General features: G+C 37.6%; 8 protein-coding genes across 12 annotated transcripts; 5 read left to right on the forward strand and 3 right to left on the reverse strand.

Moving 5' to 3' along the window:
- Nucleotides 1-214: 214 nt before the first annotated feature.
- Nucleotides 215-4,719, forward strand: LOC132195537 (F-box/WD repeat-containing protein 5). The gene is made up of 11 exons (XM_059617606.1): nucleotides 215-441; nucleotides 565-701; nucleotides 766-994; nucleotides 1,832-1,989; nucleotides 2,154-2,331; nucleotides 2,522-2,915; nucleotides 3,106-3,212; nucleotides 3,268-3,447; nucleotides 3,511-3,760; nucleotides 3,917-4,129; nucleotides 4,185-4,719. The coding sequence occupies exons 3-11, from the start codon at nucleotides 784-786 to the stop codon at nucleotides 4,507-4,509; spliced, it is 2,016 nt and encodes a 671-aa protein (XP_059473589.1). The 5' UTR covers nucleotides 215-441; nucleotides 565-701; nucleotides 766-783; the 3' UTR covers nucleotides 4,510-4,719.
- A 509-nt stretch (nucleotides 4,720-5,228) lies between these two features.
- LOC132195538 (succinate--hydroxymethylglutarate CoA-transferase) lies at nucleotides 5,229-6,979 on the reverse strand. Its single transcript, XM_059617608.1, has 3 exons — nucleotides 5,528-6,979; nucleotides 5,360-5,468; nucleotides 5,229-5,260 (listed from the first exon to the last, which is right to left on the reverse strand). The coding sequence occupies exon 1, from the start codon at nucleotides 6,842-6,844 to the stop codon at nucleotides 5,585-5,587; it is 1,260 nt and encodes a 419-aa protein (XP_059473591.1). The 5' UTR covers nucleotides 6,845-6,979; the 3' UTR covers nucleotides 5,229-5,260; nucleotides 5,360-5,468; nucleotides 5,528-5,584.
- LOC132195540 (ETS-related transcription factor Elf-5-like) lies at nucleotides 6,742-10,597 on the forward strand. Of its 3 annotated transcripts, XR_009441650.1 has the most exons (8): nucleotides 6,798-7,733; nucleotides 7,791-7,889; nucleotides 7,960-8,022; nucleotides 8,309-8,522; nucleotides 8,584-9,427; nucleotides 9,496-9,579; nucleotides 9,642-9,843; nucleotides 9,899-10,597. XR_009441650.1 is itself a non-coding variant. In XM_059617610.1 (4 exons), the coding sequence occupies exons 1-4, from the start codon at nucleotides 9,381-9,383 to the stop codon at nucleotides 10,053-10,055; spliced, it is 486 nt and encodes a 161-aa protein (XP_059473593.1). In that variant the 5' UTR covers nucleotides 9,093-9,380; the 3' UTR covers nucleotides 10,056-10,594. The 3 variants fall into 3 exon arrangements, 1 of the variants encoding a protein (XP_059473593.1); XR_009441651.1 differs by having other exon boundaries at nucleotides 6,742-7,733; nucleotides 8,584-9,423; nucleotides 9,496-9,843; XM_059617610.1 differs by lacking the exons at nucleotides 6,798-7,733; nucleotides 7,791-7,889; nucleotides 7,960-8,022; nucleotides 8,309-8,522 and having other exon boundaries at nucleotides 9,093-9,423; nucleotides 9,899-10,594.
- Nucleotides 7,528-14,271, reverse strand: LOC132195539 (uncharacterized protein DDB_G0271670-like). Its single transcript, XM_059617609.1, has 6 exons — nucleotides 14,028-14,271; nucleotides 13,810-13,941; nucleotides 13,679-13,750; nucleotides 13,443-13,621; nucleotides 13,201-13,382; nucleotides 7,528-12,005 (listed from the first exon to the last, which is right to left on the reverse strand). The coding sequence occupies exons 1-6, from the start codon at nucleotides 14,132-14,134 to the stop codon at nucleotides 11,895-11,897; spliced, it is 783 nt and encodes a 260-aa protein (XP_059473592.1). The 5' UTR covers nucleotides 14,135-14,271; the 3' UTR covers nucleotides 7,528-11,894.
- LOC132195543 (autophagy protein 12-like) lies at nucleotides 10,898-11,826 on the forward strand. The gene is made up of 4 exons (XM_059617614.1): nucleotides 10,898-11,026; nucleotides 11,238-11,346; nucleotides 11,411-11,547; nucleotides 11,601-11,826. The coding sequence occupies exons 2-4, from the start codon at nucleotides 11,241-11,243 to the stop codon at nucleotides 11,721-11,723; spliced, it is 366 nt and encodes a 121-aa protein (XP_059473597.1). The 5' UTR covers nucleotides 10,898-11,026; nucleotides 11,238-11,240; the 3' UTR covers nucleotides 11,724-11,826.
- Nucleotides 12,217-13,056, forward strand: LOC132195541 (ETS-related transcription factor Elf-5-like). The gene is made up of 3 exons (XM_059617611.1): nucleotides 12,217-12,368; nucleotides 12,441-12,642; nucleotides 12,712-13,056. Exons 1-3 carry the CDS (start codon nucleotides 12,293-12,295, stop codon nucleotides 12,884-12,886), a joined length of 453 nt encoding a protein of 150 aa, XP_059473594.1. The 5' UTR covers nucleotides 12,217-12,292; the 3' UTR covers nucleotides 12,887-13,056.
- Nucleotides 14,272-14,330: 59 nt separating the features above from the next.
- On the forward strand, nucleotides 14,331-15,418 carry LOC132195542 (transmembrane protein 18). 2 transcript variants are annotated; one of them, XM_059617613.1, is made up of 4 exons: nucleotides 14,331-14,401; nucleotides 14,636-14,753; nucleotides 14,840-14,894; nucleotides 15,044-15,418. In XM_059617613.1, exons 2-4 carry the CDS (start codon nucleotides 14,660-14,662, stop codon nucleotides 15,264-15,266), a joined length of 372 nt encoding a protein of 123 aa, XP_059473596.1. In that variant the 5' UTR covers nucleotides 14,331-14,401; nucleotides 14,636-14,659; the 3' UTR covers nucleotides 15,267-15,418. The 2 variants fall into 2 exon arrangements, with proteins under 2 accessions (XP_059473596.1, XP_059473595.1); XM_059617612.1 differs by having other exon boundaries at nucleotides 14,336-14,540.
- Nucleotides 15,352-19,366, reverse strand: LOC132195536 (uncharacterized). Of its 2 annotated transcripts, XM_059617605.1 has the most exons (13): nucleotides 19,234-19,355; nucleotides 19,060-19,181; nucleotides 18,714-18,883; nucleotides 18,329-18,551; nucleotides 17,942-18,276; nucleotides 17,781-17,888; nucleotides 17,295-17,725; nucleotides 17,113-17,242; nucleotides 16,989-17,057; nucleotides 16,762-16,918; nucleotides 15,948-16,710; nucleotides 15,814-15,891; nucleotides 15,352-15,751 (listed from the first exon to the last, which is right to left on the reverse strand). In XM_059617605.1, the coding sequence occupies exons 2-13, from the start codon at nucleotides 19,067-19,069 to the stop codon at nucleotides 15,505-15,507; spliced, it is 2,721 nt and encodes a 906-aa protein (XP_059473588.1). In that variant the 5' UTR covers nucleotides 19,070-19,181; nucleotides 19,234-19,355; the 3' UTR covers nucleotides 15,352-15,504. The 2 variants fall into 2 exon arrangements, with proteins under 2 accessions (XP_059473588.1, XP_059473587.1); XM_059617604.1 differs by having other exon boundaries at nucleotides 19,060-19,366.
- Nucleotides 19,367-19,609: the final 243 nt, after the last annotated feature.

The following is a 19,609-nucleotide window of genomic DNA, read 5'->3' on the forward strand; positions in this document are numbered from 1 at the left end:
TGAATCACATATGGCGTTTTCCCAGATATTGGCGTAATAAATCGCGTCTTCCGGTACCAAGCGGCGAGGAGGAATTTATTTGGCACAATTTAATATAGAAAAGAGCGCCTGCCGTTCCGTCAATGGCAACCCGCAAAGCACGACGTCTCGCCGCGGCGATTGGAGGGGGAAGAGGAGGCGTAGGGGGTTCACTTTGTTTTTTTTTTCGGGATCAGCTGCTGCTGCGCACCTGTCCCTCTGTCGGTTTTGTCATCCAGCGGCAGCAGCTCTTTTGTAGCTTAATAGGCAGTTAGTTCGGCTAGTTTAGCTTAGCTGATCACACGAGCCCCAATTAGGAAAACCGATCGACCGGAAAAGTCACCGGAGAACTCGAATCGTCGCACGTACAAAGAGAAGAGAGGAAAAGAATTCGCACGGCTTTGCTCCGAGTCCAAAAGAAATGTATGCCCTATTTTATCATCCATAGAAAAGAGCACTGAACTGAGTGATAATTGTATTTACGTGTTTTGTATTTATTTTCAAGCTATTAAAGGTATAAAATTGCATTTGTCCGTGTTTATTCAGGAATTGAAAAGTGCAGCGAACGAACGGGACGGCCAAGGTGAACCAGAAAAAATAACACAGCCTCTTCTGACGGCGGAGCAGCTGCTGCTATAATTCGATCCCTCATGCACGACTCATCCTCTTATGACAACGGCCAAGTAAGGCTTAATTACAATGATCGTTTCATGCACATCTCATTTTTTTTCTTTTCACTTGTTTCAGTTGTAGAGCGGCAGCAGCATGGAAGATGACGTCCTGCCGCCGGAGGACCTGTGGCTGTTGCTGCCCGACCAGGTGCTCCTGCACATCTACCAGTTCCTCACTGGACCCGAGCTGCTGAGGGTCCGACAGGTGTGTCAACGATGGCATCGTGTCGGCTGCGACGAGTTCCTCTGGAGGGATCTCCTGCACACTGATTACAAGGTGGACAAGTCCATCGGACTCCCGCCTGGTAAGTTGCAAGCAAAATTTACCATTTTATTACAAGAGAAGTATCGAATTAAAATTTAAAATAAAAAATGCAAATGTTTTTTTTCTAATATTATTTTAATTATTATTATTATTTTTTTTTTGTGAGAAAACGCCTGCAAAAAAAAGCGGCCTGATTAATTTTGATTTTAATTTTTCTCTACATTAGCATTTGTTTGTAGATCTCAGTTCCAAGGAGACATAGTAAGAAAAATTTAATTTATTTTTTTATTCATTTTTTAAATTTAACATTGTTTCTTATGGGAATTTTCTAAAATAATTTTCTCCAAATTTGCCTGATCAAAATTGATAAAAAAATTTATCAAATCACGTTTAAATCACCTCAATTAATATGGAAAAATAAAATCAATAGGTCAGTTGACATAAAAAATTTACGTTGATCTTATGGGAAAAGGTTGAGAAGCTTTAATTACAGTTCAGATGTCAAAAAGTACTTGTTAAATCTTAATAACACCTCAAATTAATTATCTTCATAAAAATGGACTTTTTAATGGAAAATCACATAATTGAATTTATTTAAATATTTCTATCATATCATAATTGTTTATAAACAAAAAACTATTTTCAATATAATCAGGGGCAAGAAATTTATAATTTTTCTGTGCTTGATTTTAATTATTAAAAATTACAGCCTCGATTGTTGTGACCTGTCAATCCAAAATCCTCACGTTGACCTTTTTGAATTAAAGAGGCTGAACGAGCTGCTTAAGCGCCTGTTACGCCGACCCAGCTTGTCAGCGCTCTGATATTTTGATTGACATTTGATACCCACTACACAGGCTGCTCATTATGTTCGAAGGGCGCACATCGTGGATGGAGGAGTATTACCGGCTGACGGCCTGCGTGCCCATGCTGGAGACGGAGGTCTTGCGCGAACACGCTCACCAAGTGCTGCATGTCAGTTTTTCACACAATGGCAAAATGTTTGTCACCTGCTCCAAGGATGGCTGGATCTTGGTGAGTAAAAATAGCGTGCAATAATTTTCAGCCAAAACTAATTATTTTTTCTTTCCTCTAAAATTATGCTCGTCGTGTTTTCTCAACTTTTGGCACCATATCAAAGAATTAAATAATACTTGTAAGATATTATAAAAAGTCAAATGAAATGTTCCCTGCTGCAGCTTTGGGACTCTGGCTATCCGGCTAAAGTAAAGCACCAACACGACATGAAGCAATTCTCCTGGAAATATACTCAGTACTCGCAGTTCAACAGCACCGACACGCTGCTTCTCGTCTCCGGCGTCCACTTTGGCACTCCGCACAGCACCTCTGGCGAAATCGCCGTTTTCAGCCTTCAAGGTAATTAATTCGAATGTCATCTGTGAAATATGGAGACTTCAAAATCATGTACTCATTGAGGGGAAAAATTATATCTTTAAATAACTCTTCTAGTTTTTTTTTTCAAATTTATTCAAAGAATTTGCTAATTATTATAATTTAAATTCTTCTCAACATTTATCTGAAAAAAGTCAATTTATTAATGTTATAGGCAAATTTGAGCTTCAGTGCCGAATGGCCAACAAGCCGTACGACATTTTTGGCACGTGGTACAACGACCGGTATCTGCTGTCCGGCGACCTTTACTGGCTGGCGCACCTTGTGAGCACGTCCATCCTGTGGCTCAACAAAGCGTCGCAGGAGTCGCGTTCCGAGCATGTGGCCATCATGGAGCAACTCTTTCGCTTCTACAACCGCAACGCCAGCTCCGTCCGGGCCATCATGGTGGCCGACTGCCTCGCGCCCGAGACGGTTGAGAAGCAAAAAGAATCAAAGCAGCCGACCAAACACGAAGAGGAGCGCAGCGGCAACCCACCCTCACACCACGCACAAACTTCTCCCATGACCAACATGCCTTCTGCGGAACCGGGAACGTCGAAAGAGAAGTACAGTTTTTTTATAGTATTTAAATTTGTTCACATCTTTTTCGCTGTAAATAGATCATTTTGTAAAAGCAAATTTTTTTTAAAGAAATGGATGAACATGTTTGTCAGAATATTTTTATATTAATAAAAGCTGACAATTAATGTCTTTTATGTTTTGCATTCATAAATTTAGATTTCTTGTCTGTTTTAGTATGGATAGTAGCAAAGTTCGTTGTGATAGCACCTGTGATTTTCCAAGTCCCATCCAGTACAAAAAAGAGTATCGTTTGGCGGAGGCCGAAAATTGTCAAGACGATGGTAGACTCGAAACTTGCGACTTCTGCTCTCAATTTAATTTAATCCATTCCAATAGCTAAATCGGAAGAGGCCTTAAGTGAAAGCGGCGAAGTTAGTGTAGAAGAAGGAGGCAGCATTTTGGAAGACTCGTCTGAGGACGAAGATGAAGATTTCCAAGAGGAAAGCCTCCTCGAAAGCAGAGACAAGTTCCTTATATTTACCACTGGATCCAAGACATTTACCCCCCACCAGATTGGTAATTTATAACCAGACATTTAACAAGATAAATTAAATTTTGAAATTTAATTTTCATTTATAGGTTTTAAGCGCATAAAGCCTGTCCAGTTCCGTCACAGACTAGACCCTGGGCCGAGCCTGCAGGAGCGGCTTGCAGAGCAACGAAGACGAGCTGAAATTGAGAGGCAGCAACTGGAGCCAGGTGCACCTCCGAGGCCACCAGAGCCCAACTGGCTGGATTATGATTCTGTTGCAGAGCGTTTTGACAGAATTGATCACTTGATAGATTTGCACGGACACATCATTGGCATGGGGCTTTCACCTGATCATAGGTTTGTGCAAAATATATTTTAAATATTTATGTTTGAAGACAAAACTTTGCATTTCTTCAATAACATTTTATACCATTCAAGGCTAAGCCGATTTTAATCCTTAGATGTAAAAATAATAACTTGTTTCTCTTTTGTGATACAAAAACATGTTTGCAGATTCTTGTACGTTAATAGTCGGCCTTGGCCTCAAGACTACGACATCACAAATCCTCTGGAGCCACCACATATAGCACAAGAAATAGACATTCACGTCATCGACTTAGTCACCCTGAAAGAAGTCGGGACAATGCTGAGGGCGCACAAGGCCTACACACCCAATAACGAGTGCTTTTTTATTTTCCTAGATGTCTGCTACGAGTATGTGGCAAGGTAAATTTTGACGCATTTTTACAAAATTTAAATAAAAAGAAATAAATAATTTCAGTGGAGCTGAAGACAAATTTGGCCACTTGTGGGACAGACACTATGGAACTTGTCTGGTCAAGTACCCTCATGATGATGTCGTCAACTCTGTAGCTTTCAACCCAAAAGACCCCGAAATGCTGGTCACAGTGTCAGACGACTACTCCATCAAAGTTTGGAGGTCACGGAGGCGAGTCATGGAATTTAAGGAGCGCGATGGTCTCACAGGGGATGAAAATCTGCATGGTGATATTCCACAGGCTGTTGAGTTGCGCAAGGGTGCCAAGCATTACCAAAGAAAGCGAACCACCTCGCGAAATTTGAATCTGTTCAGCAGCCTCATGTGATAGTCTTGAACTTTTTGTACTTTGGTTTATCTTTGTATTCTTGTCAATTTTTTTACCATGTCATCAAGCACAAATTTCAAATCTTTGTTATACATAATCTTCTATTGAACAAAAGGCACTGATTGTTGAATAGCTCTGCACTTGCAAGAGATTTAATTGTGGTTGATAGAAATGATGAAAATAAATATACAATATATGTATTGCTGTTCACCTCTTTTTTTATTATTTCAACAATCAAATAATTTAATCATCCCACATTAAGGTCCTTTTAAAATTGTTTTCAGTTCAGGTATATTAGGAGTTCCAACATTTAGAGACAAAGTGACACGGACAAGTTGCCAGTTAGATACTTTTAAAAACTAACATCGGAGCAACCACATTTTTCAAAACTGTTAAACAGATGAACTTGAAAGCCTTGAAAGAGTATGGTAATTTTAATTTATAGTTAAAGGCGATTGCAACTCAATTTCCGTCCACGTAAAGTTAAATAGTTCAAAGTTGGCTCCCCATTTAATGTGCTTCAACAGAGTAACAAATTTCAATTTGATTTAAAATTATTCAATTCATAAGTCTAGAAATCAGTCTCAGGTGGGGACAGGATTTGGGTCCGAATTATTTCCACTTGAAGGTCCCGGCTCTGATGGGCTATCTTTGTGTTTGTGGTCAACGTGGCCGTAGCAATTTTCACACTCATCGTCAGACTCATCAGAGCTCTCACCAAATTCAACTGGCTTTGTGTAGATACAGCAACCTAAACCAAAATTGGCAACATTAATTATTTATATTTTAAATAAAATTAACGCATTTTAATAATTTTCAAAGTTAGATTTCGATACTAAAGGAAACTTACATTTAGATTTTTTCCGTCCCAAATTCTCGTTGTCCACAGTGCTCTCATCAAATTGAACTTTCCTTCCCGTCTTGGGTTTTTTAAGCTTCAGCCTCAAAGTTGGTGCATCCTGGAACAAATGAATTAAAATATTAACAATCCGCGTCAATAGCATCATTTTTCAAGTACCAAAAAGGGGAGATTATAAGGACACTTTTTAGTTTAAAAATAAGGCTATCTTTAAATTTAGGCCACAGCACTGCACTTCCTCAGTTCGGACACTTTGTCCTCAGAGTACCCTAAAGTGTCCCTCAGCACTTGGTCTGTGTGTTGTCCAAGGACTGGTGGCGGCAGACGAACATCATTCTTGGCCTCACTGTATTTGACCGGCGGCCCAACCACTTTAATTCTACCAGCTGTCGGATGTTCCAGCTCCTCAACTAGGCCAACATCCTTCACGTGTGGGTCTTCAAAGACTTGCTTCAGGCTGTTGACTCTTCCGTAGGGACTGGCGCCGCCCTTCAACTTCCGAAGCCAAAAGTCAGAATCGTGTTCCTTGAAACGAGCACGGATTTCTTCCAAAAGCTCCTCTCTGTTGATGACTCGTTGCTCGTTATTCCGGAATTTTGGATTCACACTCAATTCCGGAAGATCGATTCGCTTGCAGAAGTCTTCAAACTGCTGGTTGCTGCCGCAGCAGATGGTGATGAAGGCGCCTTCCTTGGTCTGCAGACTCTCGTACGGAACCAGACTGGCGTGGGCGGTGCCGAGTCTCTTGGCCTCAACACCGGCGTTCAGGTAGTTCGACCCCAGGTTGATCAGGCAGGCCACCTGAGTGGACAAAAGGTTAACGTCAATCTTCTGCCCTCGACCTGTCACCTTCTTCTGCAAAAGGGCAGCCAGGATGGCGCCGTGGGCATACAGACCAGTGGCTATGTCAGTCATGGCCACACCGACCTTGCAAGGGTCACCGTCTCTAGGCCCAGTGATGCCCAGGAGGCCACCTTCTGAGGCTGCAATAACGTCGTAGCCCGGTCGAGTGGCGTACGGGCCAGTGGGGCCGTATCCAGTCAGGGAGGTGTAAATCAGACCTGGATTCAGGGCCGCCAGGTCTTTGTATCCCAAGCCGAGACTGGCCAACTTTCCAGGGACGTAGTTCTCCATCAGGATGTCACTTTGACAAGCCAGGTCTTTGGCCACTTGAAGGCCCTCCGGAGACTTCAAGTTGATGCAGATGCTCTTTTTGTTTCGGTTGACTGGAAAAAAGTAGCAACTCTCGCCGCCGAGGAAGGGCGGACCCCAATTTCTGCACTCGTCGCCGCCCTTGGGGTGCTCGACCTTGATCACCTCGGCGCCCAGATCGGCCAGGATCATGGTGCAAAAGGGTCCGGCCACGATTCTCGTCAGGTCCATGATTCGAACTCCCTCCAAGGGCGCGGCCAACTGCGCAGAAGAGCTGCAGAATTGTCTGCGGAAGCAGGAGATGAGTTTCGTGCCTTTTAACATTTTCTCGGTTTTTTATGCAAGAGACGCTTGATGTGGACAGACTTGTCAAGTGCTATTATCGCTGGCTGATAAGAGGGTTTAATGCAAATGACGGAAAACGAAAGGGAATCGCGATCGAGGCTCTCAAAAGAAGTGCCTTACCCTGGGCGGCTGCCCGTCTGTTTCTGTTTCAAGCACGGTTTCGGTGGCCGTGGCTCCGTTGTCGCACGTCTGCTCCGCCATCGAGACACCTGCGGGTTAATTAAGTTGCTTGCCAGGCAGATCTTGAGATAAGCCGATTTCTTTTGAAAGGCACGCACGACCGCCGCAATTAATTGTTTACACTCCAATCGAAACGAAAAACGAGAAAAACCAACGATCGAGCTCCTTGTGGGGTATGCAACTCGTAGTGCAGGGCACCGAGCGCTCTCATTGGCTGAAATTCTGCACCGCGGTTTGCTGATTGGTCGGAAGTAAATTGAGCTCGTCGATTGGTTGAACTTGCAGAAAATCTCTTTTAATTTGTGGGCCGAGGACAATTTAAATTATTTTCGCGCTAAAGTGAACAGCGCGAGAGGCACTGAACATTGAAATAAGTTGATTCTGCATTGGCTCAGGGAAGTCAAAAATGCCCAGGAATATTAGATAAATTTAAAAAATAATAATTTGAATTTTGAAGGACAGAAATTAAAAGTTGTCTTATTGTTATAATTTTCGAAATACTAGTTTTTTTTATTATTATTAATTTATTCCAGGCAACAACTGCATAATTCTAAATACACATTTATTTATCCCAACTTGTGTGGATATTGTAATAAAAAATCTTATTTATTCAGTAGATATTTCTTGGTTGAGACGACAGCATTAGCAGAAGATGTGGGTGAGAGGAAAAATTAGCAAAATGCGCTGAGTGAGGGTGATAGGTTATCACAGGCTTTATAAAGCTACATTTTACATTATATTCCAGTTTACAGTGATAGGCGGATTCCGAATTAGTTTCCTTCTTTATACAGACGTTGCAACATGTTGAAGTCAAGTGCAAGCACCAAAGTTATTTCAAGGGACTGTGAGAAAATTATTTCCTTTTGTGGAGTTAAAAATTGTTCATTATCTAAAATTTTAACAAAATATTTCAGTTTTCGAAGATTATTTCCCTTCTTTGAAACGCTCTGTAGGTGCTCCAGGAAAAAGAAAGAGAGGTACGTGTAATATTATTAATGAAATGCCCACGCCAATAATGCGCCCTTATTAATCGCTGTAAAAAGGTTATAATTATCCTGGTTCTGATATTTGTTTCATATTTAATTAAGAGTTAAATCAAATTAAATTTTATAACAAGTGCATTAGGATACATTTTGCACTCCTTTTTGTGTGGATTTTATGACGAGATTTAGTTGTAAATAATTAATTATATAAATTACACCATAATAATAATAATAATTGAGAAATATTTAAAAATAATTCAAATTTTCATTCAATTTTCAGAAATTCTTTGGCGTTTCTTCATCGAATTATTGCGTGATCCAAATTTTAACCCACGTGTGATCACGTGGGTGAGCTATAATGACGGAATTTTCAAAATAATCGATTTGCAACTCCTGGCCGAAGAATGGAAAAACGCCGCACAATCAGAAATAAAAGACAGTAAAACAAAAACCACAAAAACAGCTAATTGCGAGTATTTCTTAAGAGGGACGAGGTATATAAAGTAAAAATAATTTTGGAAAAACTCTTTACAGTAAAATTTGCTTTGATTGCAGAGGATACTATAAGTCTGGTCATATCGAAAATTTGAGGAAAAGTCACGGAAAAGGCGTGTACAGGTTTGGCATAAGTTGCAACCAGGAATGGAAAATAGTGCCACAAGAAGAGGAAGTGCTATACAACATTTGAATGAATTTAAACCCTTTAATTTATTTAAAAAAAAATCCATAACCCAAATTTAACTTGCAATAATTTCCTGCAAATACGTATCATGGATTTACATACATTTCCATTGATATAATATACAAATTTTATTGATATAAAAAGGCACGCATCCAAATGACTTTGTGAGTTTTGTGGCTTTGAATAAACATGTTAAATATAATTTTTTTTAATAAAATAATAATTAAAATTTTAATTAAAAACTACTCAACAAAAAAATTTTCGTATATAGGAGCCCAATAAAAAAATTCAAAATAAATATTTTGTAATTAGAACCTTATCTCATTATAAATAAAAAAAACCACAGTTCTCCCTACTTCCTAATTTTACGCTCCGTGCAAGTTCCGACTTCCGTGCTTGTTGCACGCAAATTCTTCAGTCATTAATATATTGTTACTTGGTTAGCCGGAGAAATCAACTGTCAAAAATTATAGCACACTAACTAAGAAGGTTTTTCTCTCTTTCTTATCTTTAAATTTTTTACACCACTCTAGGAGGAAATGGGGGAAGTGTGCTTCATTTAGGGTCAAACAAAATATATTACGATAAGTGGAGCAGTTGAATTTTCGCTAGTGATAGCGATTAATAGTTTTTGGCGGTTCTTGGTAAAGGAAGCCCATCAATCATAAAGATGCTGATAACCACAGCTAGTATTAAGGAAATTTCGCCACACCGTAAGTAAGAAATTTATTGTTCTCAAAAAGAAAAACATCAAAAAATTAATAAATTACTTGCAATTTTTCCAGTGGTGGGACTTAACTTGCAAAATCTGTCGAATCAGTCAAATGATAATTCTGATAATTGTGGTCCACATAAACCTCACACAAGACGTATAATATAATCAATTAAATCCAAAACTTTCAACCTGCCATTAAATAAAATTGATTTTCAGTCATTATTTGGGAATTTTTGCTCGACGCTCTGCGCCAACCGCGGTTGAACCCAAGCGCAATTCATTGGGTCAATTTCGAGGTGGGCACTTTTAAAATTGTGGACGGAGTAGGCATGGCGCAAGAATGGAAATTGGCGAGAGGGAAAGGAGCAGAGACGGAGGACACGAAAAAGGCCGCTGACAACTTTTGCAGGTCGATGAGGTGCAGCAGAATTTCAACTTAAATGAAACAAGGCAGCTGAAATTAATGCTTTCAGATATCACTATCAAACAGGATGTCTGCACCGAGTAAGCGAGAAAAAAGTTTATCGATTTGGAGCAAAAACCGAGTGGCGCCGCGTCCAAGAAATTCACAACAGCATCGCACGCGCCGAAAATAATATATTTCATTTTGGCGATGAAAGCAGCAAGTAAACGAATAATTAACAAACCGTCCAGAATAAAAACTAATTTAGCAATTTTCAACCAAAGCAAAAATTTACAGAAAAAATTAATGGCGCTTTTTAATTTAGTTTCTTAAGATCACGTTATTCGATATTAGTGGCGACAAATGAATAAATTGCATTTTTCTTAAAAATATCTTGTTTACCTGAAAAACCAAACGAAAAATAATTAAGTCTTCTCTTGACGAGCGCCGCGAAAGGTACGCTCAAAACACACGACCAAGATTATTTTGTAAATTAATTTGTTAAAAATTTTGAATTCAACTCTCAAATTTTTTTGTTGAAATTTGTTTTGTGTAAATAATTTTTCACTACAAATTTTTTAACTAGAAAGGGAAATATTTTTATAAAATTGACTTTTATACTAATTCTCGTTAAAAAAACTCACAAAACCCATCGAGGAAAAGCCGAATTTCAATTAAAATCACCCAGGAATCGAAACCCTCAATCGTGAAACTCTACAACAAGATTGCTTGTATTTACAAAGAAAAAATTTTTAGTAAAAAAATAAAATATTGGATGAAAATATAAATACAAATAATGTAAATATGACTTTATCTGATTTCTTTTCTTTCCAAACTTATGAAAAATTCAAATGTTGGAAAAAACACTTTATTTTTTATTTAATTAATTTTTGCTGCAATAGATTAACAGCTTTAATTCTTTAAAAATTTATTGTTAATAGTTTGAATTTGAATCCGCTGAATCCATATTTCAAAATTATAAAGCAAACGCCAAAGTAAGGACTGAAAATTGACGTGAGACGTCCTATCCTCTCTACTTCCCGAATGGCACACCAGATAGCGTTCAGTTTTGTTATTGAATTTTAGTCTGGTGTCTGGTTTAGTCCTCAAGCTGTAACTTTGAATTTTTGAAAACTTTGAAAAATCAAGGCTTTGAATCAAAATTGAGGAGATGTAACCAAATCATAAGCAAGCAGAGGTTTGTAAATTTAATTGGATTATATGCCATGCTAAGTAAATAACGATAATTTGATAAAATTTAGATCAACCAATAGTGTAATACAAAAACTTTTTACTTTTATGTACTTTTTAACATGGTGATCATCATAATTTTTTAAATTTTTAAGTTTTAATTTATAATTCATATATTTTCACACAAAAGTCTCGGTTTAAAAGAAAAAAAATTGCAGAAAATGAGCGAGGAAAAATCTGACAGCTCTCCTACCGAGGAGCAACAAAGTCTAGTCGACAAAACTGAGAACGCATCGGCAGAAGCTGCGGGAACTGACAAATCTAAGGGTAAAAGAATTTACAACGCAACACTCGAACATCATTAATTAAATTAAGAAAATTAAATTTTCAGTTGAAATTCTTTTGAAAGCAGCCGGAAATGCGCCGATAATGAAGAAAAAGAAATGGGCTGTTGGCCAGGATAAGACAATTGGCTGGATAATGGATTTCATTCGTCGATATTTAAAGTTGGAAGCAGGCGATAATCTGGTTTGTTATAAAATTTTATAAAAGCTACTTTGCCTAATTGATTATTTTTGCAGTTTCTGTACTTAAATCAATCTTTCGCCCCTTGCCCGGACCAAGTGATTGCAAATTTGTACGAGTGTTTTGGCTCAGACGGAAATTTAGTTTTTCATTATTCTCTCACCCCAGCTTGGGGTTGATAATATAAAAAATTTTTGTATTACTTTCACATTTCCATAAAGAGCAAATAAAACTGGTCGTTACTAATAAATATTGAATAAGATGCAAATTTGCTTGAATCAATACTTAAAATTATTTAATTACTCGCCAAGAATATTCACAATTTAAAATTAATACCTAAATTTTTCATATCACGCCTGCACTCCCAAGTTCTTTCCTGAACTGCCCAATCTGGTTTGCTGACGAATGGCAAGCAGCTTGCGTGCCCAGCGCTCCTCTCGGGCTGGCTCGTCATCCAGAAGCTAAAATCATCAAGGAAAACATATTATATAAAGGAGGCAAAATTTAATTGCAATTAATCATTTAAAAAGATAAAATCAACACATAAAAGGAAATGAGTACGATAAAAAAAATCGTTTGGAAGAAAAACCACAGCTGATATTACTTTTTACAACTAGAAGTAGTAGCTCAACATTAAACTTCTGTCAGATGCAGACGCAAGAGATTGTAAGGAAAAATTTTAAATTCTCGCCCATCCTTAGAATACAACTTTTCTTTCTTATAAAAAAGCAGATTTTTAATGATCTAAATGACGAATTTATCAATGGACGTTGATCTTGAAAATTTGATTAGTTGCTCTGAATTACAATTAGAAAATAACAAAGGTAAGCAATTATTTAGAAATTATTTATCATAATCAGAATTTTAATTAGTTTATATGCATTTTATATTGCAAGTGGTAATCTGGAAGTTTTTGCTCGATCTACTCAACAATGCTAAATTTAATCCAAGTTCAATCAAGTGGGAGGATGAAAATCGAGGAACCTTCAAGATTGTAGATGGGCTGGTTGTCGCACGCGAGTGGAAAGCTAGGCGAGGAAAAGATTTCAACCGTTTGTGCAGCAAGACTGCGGTGGATAATTTCTACAGAGCGTTGAGGTATTTTTAAATTTTATTTGAGATAAAATAATGGCGTGGTTTTCCTATATTTTATTTTTGGAATCTCAGATATCATTACAAGACCGGATGTCTCCACCAAGTGCAAGAAAAGAGAGTGTTCAGATTCGGCTCTAAAACAAAGTGGCTCAACTATGTAAATAATTCTGGAAAAACTGACGATCAGGTGAATGAATACGAAAATTGGGATAATCTGATTGCGACAATAGGTTTGCAGGGACATTGATTGAAGGGAACGGAAATTAATCATTTGAAGAAATCAATTATTTATTATTATTGAAGTTTTAAATATTTTTCCCACGACTATCTTTTTGATTTTTTGTTACTGTTTTTCCTGTGCATCTACGTTTCTTCACCCAATTCTTATTCTTTTTATTCCATGAACAATCAAAAATAAATTAAGGGTTTGACTAACAAAAAGGCATAATTATTATTAATAGTAAAAAAAGGATAATTTAGATTAAATTTTTATCTAGCTGGTGAATAAATCAGCATAATTTTCCTGCTCATTGTTAGATAATAAAATAAAGCACACTTTACCACGGAACTGACAATGCCGCTGTCTTCCTTCTTTGGTTCTGCGGTGAGATCAACCACAGTGGGCAGGGGAATGTCCGGAATATTTCTTGGAGCTGACAAGAACGACTTCGGGGCAAATCCATCCGCGTTGATTTCATCAATGGACGATTGAGAAATCACTGGGGGTGCTAACAACATTTGCTCTGTTGGGTGAAAAAACAAAAAAATTGTCATTCAAAATAAGTATTTAATTTGTCGCAAACCTTCAGCCTTTCGCTGCTTCAAGTCACTTGCCGCCTGGATGGCTTTTTGCACTTTCAAACGTAATTGTTCCGCCGAGCTCAAGAGGTCGTTGCTCCCTGCACTAATAACTCCTGCCAGGTCTCGAACCGAAGGTGCTGCGTTAGAATTTGTTGTTGAAGATGACGAGACGGACGGAGATCTGAGAAGAAATTATAATTTGATGATAAACTTTTACTTTTACTGTCGTTGGAAGAACCTTTTGCTGCTTTTAGTCCTAGAATCGGTTGAACTGGAGCTTGATGACCTGCGACTGTATTTTCCTCCTCGTCTGTTGGAAATCAAATTCAGTCTCCTATATTTGTTCTTTGAATAGTGATATTATCATACCGGCTTTTACTGCTGCTGCTACCGTACCGATCTCTGCTTCTGGACCTGCGACTTTTGCACTTCTTTTTGTGCCGCGAAGAGTACGACTCGCTTTTGTGTCTGCTTGGGTTTCCAGGAGACGTAGATGGAGACCTGTAAGAGATTTCTCCAATAAATTTCGCTGTTCTTTGTTATATAATACATACATTAAATAATTGCAAAGTTCACTTTTTACTTGCCTGCCTTTGGTTCGATGAGACCGGCTGCTGCTACTTTTTACGGTTTTTGATTTTCGTCCTCCGCGCCCAGAATCGGACGAATCAGATTCGCTCGAATATTTCCCCATTTCCTGAATAACTAGTTTTTTTCTAAACTGATATTCCAGATTTCACTAACTTTGTGGCAATTTGGAAAACAACCAAACTTTTCTAGCAAATCTTTTTTTCTTTTTGTTTTGATGTTGATTTTTGTGTCTGAAAGTGAATAGAGCGCCAGTAGCGCCACGCAGCGGCCAGACACAAAAAAGCTATCGACGGGGAACGGGGGCGGGGAAAAGTAAAAGTTGACAAGAAAAACATGAAACGTAAACAAAACAGCAGAAGATAATTTGATTGTGCGTAAAATAAACTGGCCGAATTTGATTAGCACCGTGGCAATTGCACAGAGAAAAAATAATACATTTTACGTGATTTTACGTAACGATGTCTAGTCAACCAGAGCATATCGATGGCATAATAAGCTTTTTGAAAACAGTAATGTTTACATTTTTTTATTATTAGTTTGATTAGTTTGCTTGTAATAAAAAATTTATTTTATGCTGATCAATAATTTGTGGAAATTATTGCAGATTGACTGGACTGATCCATGGCTGATGTTGCTAATTTCCGTTCATCTGATTTTGACAATGACAGTCCTGTTGACCAGGAACATGGCAAATGTGCAGGCACTTCTTTTCACTGTGATGTGTAAGCAATCTTTTTTCTTTACTTTCTTGATTTTAGTTGATGAATGAGTTTAGAAGAAAGCCAATATTTAAATTTTATGTTTCCAGTGTTCTCTGTATATTTTTCGGAAAACATCAACATCTACGCTGCGGAAAGATGGAGGTAAGCGGAATTGATTTTATTATTATAGATATAGAACGTTTTTTGGGAGATGATTAATTTGCAAAATAATTATCTTCATTGAATCCGATAATATTAATTTGATCATAAATATACTTTGTAAGATAAATTTGATTTTAAAATTTGTGTAGGTCATTTTCTCGGCAGCAGTACTTTGACAGCAAAGGGATGTTCATCTCTATAATTTTCTCGATCCCAATGCTCTTCAACTGCATGATCATGGTGGCAAATTGGTTATGGCAATCATCGGAACTCTTAACACAATTGAAAGTGGCCCAAATGAGACAAATGATGAGGCAAAACACAATTCCATCTGATGGAAATGCCACAGAACAACACGAGAAAAATGAATGACAAAGAAATTTGAATTTCTTCTCAAAGATGTACCACTGCTTACTCTTGGAAGAGATTAAAAGACTTAACAGATCAAAAATTTTAAAAATTGTGCCTGAATTCTCTATTTGTTAGCAGATGTGTGAAATAAAATTTTACTGCTATTATTTGCATTTCAAATTTTCTGATTTATAAAAAAAATTCTTATTAAAGAGATTTTCTAATATCAAAAAATTGGTTATTAATAGCCTTAAACAGTTTAGATACTTGTACCACTGGTTGAGGCAACATTGGTAGCAGGCTGCTGCCTACGTGGACGTACAGGAGCTTCACATTTCATTTCACTGTAGACTTGAAGCATCTCTTTCGCAGTTTTCCTTTTTCTGCGTGGTTTCTCTGGCTCTTCATTTTGCTCCGCTGACTCTGCATCTGCACCCTCGGAATTTTCTTCTCTTTGAATCATTTCAATTCGTTTCCAGTGCCTTGCTCCTTTGGCCCTTTTCTTCCTTTTAAATTATTCCAAATTATTATACCTTTATTTAAAAAAAATAATAATATTATAACATACTTGTAGTATGTTTTCTTCTTTGGCTCTTCCTCTCTTTCTGGTGGTGGTTCTACAGTCAAGTCTTTCATTGAAGGTGCTCTGTAAGATATACAATTCTTTAAGAATTTACAGCAACTTTACAAATAAATTTTTACTCGTATGCCTCCAAAATGGCTGGAAAGGAAAATAGTGCTGCAAATCGATCTTTCCACAGATCCATAGCCTGCTGTGGAGAGAGGTGATCATCATCTTGTGACGGCCCTGGACCTAATGCGATAGCAGGCAAGACCACTTCCTTGTCTGATTGTGAAAGCTGAATTTCTTGGCCACCTTTCCTCTCTTCTGATGAATTTTTCTTTAAACGGAGTCTAAAGGCAGGCTTTGTCTCACTGTCAAGAATAAAGTAAAATTCTTGAATATTGCCGCAGATGGCCAGTGGAGCTTTGATGGCCTCGCTCTTGCGTTTTCTTTCGGGACAAGATTTTCCGTCACAGATTCCGCTGTGCAAGTGAACGGTAGCTAAAGGTCGAACTCTGTCCGACGGCACTAGGTGCACGTTCTGACACTTTCCAGTGGACTTGAAAGAATTTGGACCACTCTGCGAGTTCATGAAAACTGCAGACTTTTCACACTGGGCAACAAAGTTCTGAACAACTTCTCTTGAAGTGAGTTTATGGTTGTGTAGTCTTGCCATTTCCAATAAAAGGGACCTGTAGCCAATGAGAGTGCTGAGCTGGGGAGGGAAAATCGACTTGATGGGTTCGTCATTGAAAGTCATATTTTTCAATTCATCAGTGAGCAAATTGATCTGCTCGTCTTCCAAAATCATTTCTTCTTTAAACTCCAGCTTGGCATTTAAGGAATTGAGATAAATCCTCAAGTTTCGTGCAACTTTCTCTGCAATTGCCTCTCTGATTTCTAAAGAAATAAAAGTAACTTTTTACACTTTTTAAGAAATTTTGCACTTACTGCATCCTTTTCCTCGTTTACTACTATAGCTGGTGAAGTAGAACATTTCTAAATCTTCTTCTTCTTTTTTCACCACTTTTTGAACTCTCCCTCCAATATACTTTCTTTGAAGTTTCAAAATCTTCTTGCCATCATCTTGCTCCTCGTGCTTCAGATACTTAAAAAAAAAAAAAAAAATCAAAATAATGTATTTAAGAGTACTTTAGATTGAGCTGAAATTTTAATACCAATTTGACGTTTTTTGAGATAGTTTGCTTGCTAATCTCAGATAAATCAAATCCGATTTGATGTTCCTCCTTCAACATTAAAAATTATTGTCAAAAAGTATTGTAAATTCAAGTTAAAACTTACAGGAATTTCAGCTCTAAAGTTTGATGAGCGAATCTCGACTTTGTTGAGCTCCTTTTGAAAATTCTTGCCTGTAAGTGTCTTGTTTTTGTTTTTCTTGTCAAAATCAATGTATATTTCATTCTTTTTCAGCCTAAAAATTTGTAGAATTAGTTATTTTTCTAAATAAAAATTTGCCAACATACATTTCCCCAAAAGATTTAGATTTCTTCAGATGGTGGAATCTTTTCCTCAGCTGCTCTACAGTACGAATGATGTATCTCTCACTAATTTCTCTGTAGCTCATTTTCTTTAGAAACCGACAAATAATCAGCATGACATCTTCTTGAGGAGTTGAGTAACCTCTGTAGATATTTGGGTCCAAGTGGCACCGCCACCGCTGGCCTACTTGCTGAGCGTTCCTACCTGGTATACCAGCAGCAACAGCACTGAATGGAATGTAGTTGCCCATACGAAGCTTTTTAACAGCTGTCAAAACTGCCTTGTCTTCAGTTTCGCTCCAAAAACTCCTGGCTCGATTTGCTGCACTTTGGTGATGGATAAATGCTTGATAGGCAGATCTTCCTTTCAATGCCTTAGCAATTTCCTGCCAGGTTTTGCCTTCCGCAGCCAATTCCTAAATAATTTAATTTTAAATTAAAAAAGGATAGTACAAATGTGCGTTAATTTACTGAAATAATTTTGGTTTCCTTCTCACTCCACGGCTTTCTAGATAAATTTGTGTGCAGGCACAGTTTCCACATAGCCTTGATTTCAGTTCCTGTCCTCAAACCATTAAACTAAAGACGAAAATAATCAGAAAATTGTGATTTAGAGTTTTCAAACAAATTACTTCAACTTCAGAAATTTTGTCCCAGTCATGCTCATGGTTTGGGTCTTTTAAAACCTCCTTCAGATGAATTTGAGCTTGTACTTCTATTTCCTCTTCCGTTTCCTTGATTGCTTCTTTGAGCTCGTCGATAGTCCGTCCGGAATTTATCTTTTCATTCAGCTCATCTACAAATTCGTCCTCCAGCATTTCAAATTCCTGCAGCAATTGTTGGCAGGCAAGTTTTTCCTCCAGCTGCTTCTCTAATTTAATTTTCTTCTGCTTCAGTCCAGTCTGCAATTTCTCTAAGGCAAGTTTCTTTATTGCCTTGTCCAGTGCTTTCATTTGGTTTTGATTCCCTACGGATATTTTTTTATTTACTTTCTGACATAGTAAAAAATAGAAACTTACATCGATTACTTTTACGCAGGGATGAAATGTTGATGTAATTGTTTTTCGTCATCCTGTAGTCATCTCTGTTTGTTGGCGGCGGGAAATCAGTTTTGTCTAAAAAGTACGGGTAGCTGGCTTTCCATGATGTGACATCGAGAATTTGAGAAAATTGGTCACACGGATTGAAAGATCTAAGGCCAGTTTTTTCCATCACTTCTTTTAAGCTGCTCTCAAGTTGGTCCTTATTATGAAAAATCAACATATTTTGATAAAATTACCATTTACTATCATTTGAAATATGCATCTTGCTTTGTTCAAAGTTTAACGTTTAAATACAGCAAGAAAATGTCAAAATGAAAAACTAAAAAATGGCAACGTTGATAATTAATTTAATAATACATACCCTACTTTCAATCAAGCTGCTCATCTTAGCCGACAAGTGATTTATGGTACTCCTGATCTCTGTTTGTAGCTGCCTGTTTTTTTCCAAAAACGCTTGCAGTTCACCTAGGCTGAGGTCTTCTAGCTGCATTTGAGAGCTTGCATTTTGAGGAGTTTCGTCCATGTTTGCACCTAATTAAAAAGAAGCCCAATTAGTACTTCATTAAGATTTTATATCAGACATTATGTATAATAAGGTCTTCTCTTAGAATTTTCGCAATTCGCATGCGTAATTTATGTATTTAGTAATTGGTAATAATAACCATATAATAACTAATAAAAATGCAAGTAAAATGTAAATAACGTACCCGCAAACATGCTGTATTTTTTTCAAAGCGATCGAACAGCAAAAAGTCAGCTTGCTAATTTTTCTTCCAGATTAACTCTATGGTCCTTGCACTTTCATCTCCTCTTTACGCTATTTTGCGAACTTGGTGAAGTTGTTGATGTAAAAAATGAAGTTAGCAGTTAAAGTCAAATACCGTCCACTTCATGAGATCAGGGACTGCAATCCTGGACAGCCTTGTACCAAGGACAGCAAGGACTAAATTACTTTTCCCGCAGTCTCTGTCAGGTCGTGTCGTTTGCTCAAGTTTGCCCGTGTTTATGTTTTGATTCAGTGCGATGGATTTGGTTGGCTTGGGTAGCCAATACCGATGCGCGGCAACAACCGGCACGATAAATGATTGGACGAAAATGTTCAAGGTCAACTTTTTGAGCGAGAATGGCGCAAATAATGCTATTCATGGCCAGAAAATTTGCATAATTATCGATAATTAATAATTATATTAAAAAGGTATTATTAAAAACAGGTTCGAAATGTTAGAATGCAAATCTTCCAATTAATTTCATACTCTG

This window comes from Neocloeon triangulifer, unplaced genomic scaffold, assembly GCF_031216515.1.
Source record: "Neocloeon triangulifer isolate White Clay Creek 2 clone unplaced genomic scaffold, ASM3121651v1 ptg000009l, whole genome shotgun sequence".
NCBI classification, from domain to species: domain Eukaryota; kingdom Metazoa; phylum Arthropoda; class Insecta; order Ephemeroptera; family Baetidae; genus Neocloeon; species Neocloeon triangulifer.

Bases quoted from the DNA above. Each gene is read 5' to 3' on its own strand.
- LOC132195537 (XM_059617606.1), top strand. From the start codon at position 784: ATGGAAGATGACGTCCTGCCGCCGGAGGACCTGTGGCTGTTGCTGCCC. The intron at 995-1,831 runs GTAAGTTGCAAG...TTATGTTCGAAG, and splicing joins GTCCATCGGACTCCCGCCTG to GGCGCACATCGTGGATGGAG. The intron at 2,332-2,521 runs GTAATTAATTCG...TTAATGTTATAG, and splicing joins CGCCGTTTTCAGCCTTCAAG to GCAAATTTGAGCTTCAGTGC.
- LOC132195543 (XM_059617614.1), top strand. From the start codon at position 11,241: ATGAGCGAGGAAAAATCTGACAGCTCTCCTACCGAGGAGCAACAAAGT. The intron at 11,347-11,410 runs GTAAAAGAATTT...TTAAATTTTCAG, and splicing joins GGGAACTGACAAATCTAAGG to TTGAAATTCTTTTGAAAGCA. The intron at 11,548-11,600 runs GTTTGTTATAAA...TTATTTTTGCAG, and splicing joins TGGAAGCAGGCGATAATCTG to TTTCTGTACTTAAATCAATC.
- LOC132195542 (XM_059617612.1), top strand. From the start codon at position 14,490: ATGTCTAGTCAACCAGAGCATATCGATGGCATAATAAGCTTTTTGAAA. The intron at 14,541-14,635 runs GTAATGTTTACA...AAATTATTGCAG, and splicing joins TAATAAGCTTTTTGAAAACA to ATTGACTGGACTGATCCATG. The intron at 14,754-14,839 runs GTAAGCAATCTT...TTATGTTTCCAG, and splicing joins ACTTCTTTTCACTGTGATGT to TGTTCTCTGTATATTTTTCG.
- LOC132195538 (XM_059617608.1), bottom strand. From the start codon at position 6,844: ATGTTAAAAGGCACGAAACTCATCTCCTGCTTCCGCAGACAATTCTGC.
- LOC132195539 (XM_059617609.1), bottom strand. From the start codon at position 14,134: ATGGGGAAATATTCGAGCGAATCTGATTCGTCCGATTCTGGGCGCGGA. The intron at 13,751-13,809 runs GTATGATAATAT...GATTTCCAACAG, and splicing joins AGCAGCAGCAGTAAAAGCCG to ACGAGGAGGAAAATACAGTC. The intron at 13,383-13,442 runs GTTTGCGACAAA...TTCACCCAACAG, and splicing joins GAAGCAGCGAAAGGCTGAAG to AGCAAATGTTGTTAGCACCC.
- LOC132195541 (XM_059617611.1), top strand. From the start codon at position 12,293: ATGACGAATTTATCAATGGACGTTGATCTTGAAAATTTGATTAGTTGC. The intron at 12,369-12,440 runs GTAAGCAATTAT...TTATATTGCAAG, and splicing joins ACAATTAGAAAATAACAAAG to TGGTAATCTGGAAGTTTTTG. The intron at 12,643-12,711 runs GTATTTTTAAAT...TTGGAATCTCAG, and splicing joins AATTTCTACAGAGCGTTGAG to ATATCATTACAAGACCGGAT.
- LOC132195540 (XM_059617610.1), top strand. From the start codon at position 9,381: ATGCTGATAACCACAGCTAGTATTAAGGAAATTTCGCCACACC. The intron at 9,580-9,641 runs GTATAATATAAT...ATTGATTTTCAG, and splicing joins ACATAAACCTCACACAAGAC to TCATTATTTGGGAATTTTTG. The intron at 9,844-9,898 runs GTGCAGCAGAAT...TAATGCTTTCAG, and splicing joins AACTTTTGCAGGTCGATGAG to ATATCACTATCAAACAGGAT.
- LOC132195536 (XM_059617604.1), bottom strand. The intron at 17,889-17,941 runs GTAATTTGTTTG...TTTCGTCTTTAG, and splicing joins ACAAAATTTCTGAAGTTGAA to TTTAATGGTTTGAGGACAGG. The intron at 17,243-17,294 runs GTATGTTGGCAA...ACAAATTTTTAG, and splicing joins TCTAAATCTTTTGGGGAAAT to GCTGAAAAAGAATGAAATAT.